General features: G+C 48.5%; 1 protein-coding gene across 1 annotated transcript; it reads right to left on the reverse strand.

Annotated features, from left to right (window-relative positions):
* Nucleotides 1-439: 439 nt before the first annotated feature.
* BO70DRAFT_361586 (uncharacterized protein) lies at nt 440-850 on the reverse strand. Its single transcript, XM_025543079.1, has 2 exons — nt 748-850; nt 440-692 (listed from the first exon to the last, which is right to left on the reverse strand). The coding sequence occupies exons 1-2, from the start codon at nt 792-794 to the stop codon at nt 491-493; spliced, it is 249 nt and encodes an 82-aa protein (XP_025399906.1). The 5' UTR covers nt 795-850; the 3' UTR covers nt 440-490.
* Between the last annotated feature and the right edge of the window lie 904 nt (nt 851-1,754).

The following is a 1,754-nucleotide window of genomic DNA, read 5'->3' on the forward strand; positions in this document are numbered from 1 at the left end:
GGATCAGGATCAGGATCAGGGATGATTAATTAATTAGTGATCATTCTTTTAGTAACTACTCCGTAGTATTATTCCTTCCCCCTTCTTTTTTTTTTTTTTTTTTGTCGCAGACTTGGTAAGTGTCTGGCCATAGCTCCTCAAGCCCGCCTTTTTGGGGCTCTTGTCCGATCCCTCCCCTCCCCCCCCCCCTATCTAGCATCTAGTTTGTATCGACTTGCTTAAATCCGTTATGGTTATGGTTATGGTTATATGACCCCGTACCATGTGTCGGAGGGATCCTGAGTGATCCTGAATCCTTCGCGTAGATGATTTACACTTTTCTGGAAAACTCTGTCGGGAGGGGGATGGGGATTCGTAATCCTCACTGATAAATAATATTCTATAGTTTCCCTAACAGTGTAGATATTATTTATTAAGTAGAAGGGGGAGGAGTATATGTCTCCAATATCCTCCATCCAACCCCAACTGACTTTCAACCCTTGTTCTATATTTACCCCTCGCTATAGGTAATATTTACCCCAAATCCCCAACCCGCCAAACAACTGACAGGACAGACCAGACAGACAGACAGACGACAGAAAACCGTCTCACCAGATCTCCCCGTCTCCGGTGTGATGGCAGCCGGGCCCCTTACCCAGCCGGGAATAGCCCGGCCCCGTAGAAGACCCAGAAACTTCTCCAGAAAAAGACATCTGCCCGAGGTTAAATCGTGTTAAATCCCCGCCGGTGGGTGGGGGGGGCCCGGACCTTTCCTGGCCAATGTCATTTGCTGACACAACAAACTCGCGAGCCATTGTCCCGCCGAAAGGATCGACACGGGATTTGCGGATAACGGATTGGAGGATTGGATTCTTGGGTGTTTTTTTTTTTTTTTTTCCTTTCTTTCTTTTTTTTTTTTACTTTCTGGTGTTGTTGGTGTTGCGTTAGTGTACCGGTGCCATCGGTCTGGTCTGGTTGCTGCCCCTGGAGGGAGGGATAATAATATTATTATAGTAGTAGTTACATATATACATACATACATACATAGGAACACACTGACCAAGACCGTGACGGGTCGGGTCGGGTTGCCACCGAGGGGATTATTTTCCTCTTCCTTTTCCTTTTCCCCAAGTATGAGACTATACTATCGAGTTGTGATACGCACGGGGATGGAGATTGATTAACTGCCCCGTCCGGGTCAGCGCTACGCCGTTCGAGGGCAGCGGTTACTCTTACTTTTACTGTGTATTCACTGTAGAGTAAGTAAGTATCTACGGGGAATCCAACATCCAAATGGGGGGAATAATCCAGTCCCAGCCTGTCGGTCCGTCCTACTCTACCACCATCCTATGTAACCATGCCGCAGGAGAGAGACAGTCAGTGAATGTATCTACCTACTCTACTTAAGTACCTACTTACGTACCTGATCTGAGCGCCATGCGATGATCATGCATCGCGAGGCAGCAAATCCCCCGTCCGTCCCCGTCCATCCTGCATCCTGCATCTACACTGCATCCGGCACACACAGGACATACATACCGTAGATACACATCACAAGACTCGACTCGACTCATATCATCTGACCTGACGAGATGTCTGTGTGTGTGGCCACCAACCAACGAACGCAAATGTCCAAGCGCCCAGCCAGTCCATTGGGGGGGGGGGGGATGGGATTGGAGACTCGGACCGCAAACTCAAAAGGTCCAAACAGCCCGCACCAACCAACCAAGAAAGCAAGCACGCAGCTAAAGTAATTAACAAACAAAAACTGCAGC

Source organism: Aspergillus heteromorphus (genome assembly GCF_003184545.1).
Source record: "Aspergillus heteromorphus CBS 117.55 chromosome Unknown BO70scaffold_10, whole genome shotgun sequence".
Taxonomy (NCBI): Eukaryota; Fungi; Ascomycota; class Eurotiomycetes; order Eurotiales; family Aspergillaceae; genus Aspergillus; species Aspergillus heteromorphus.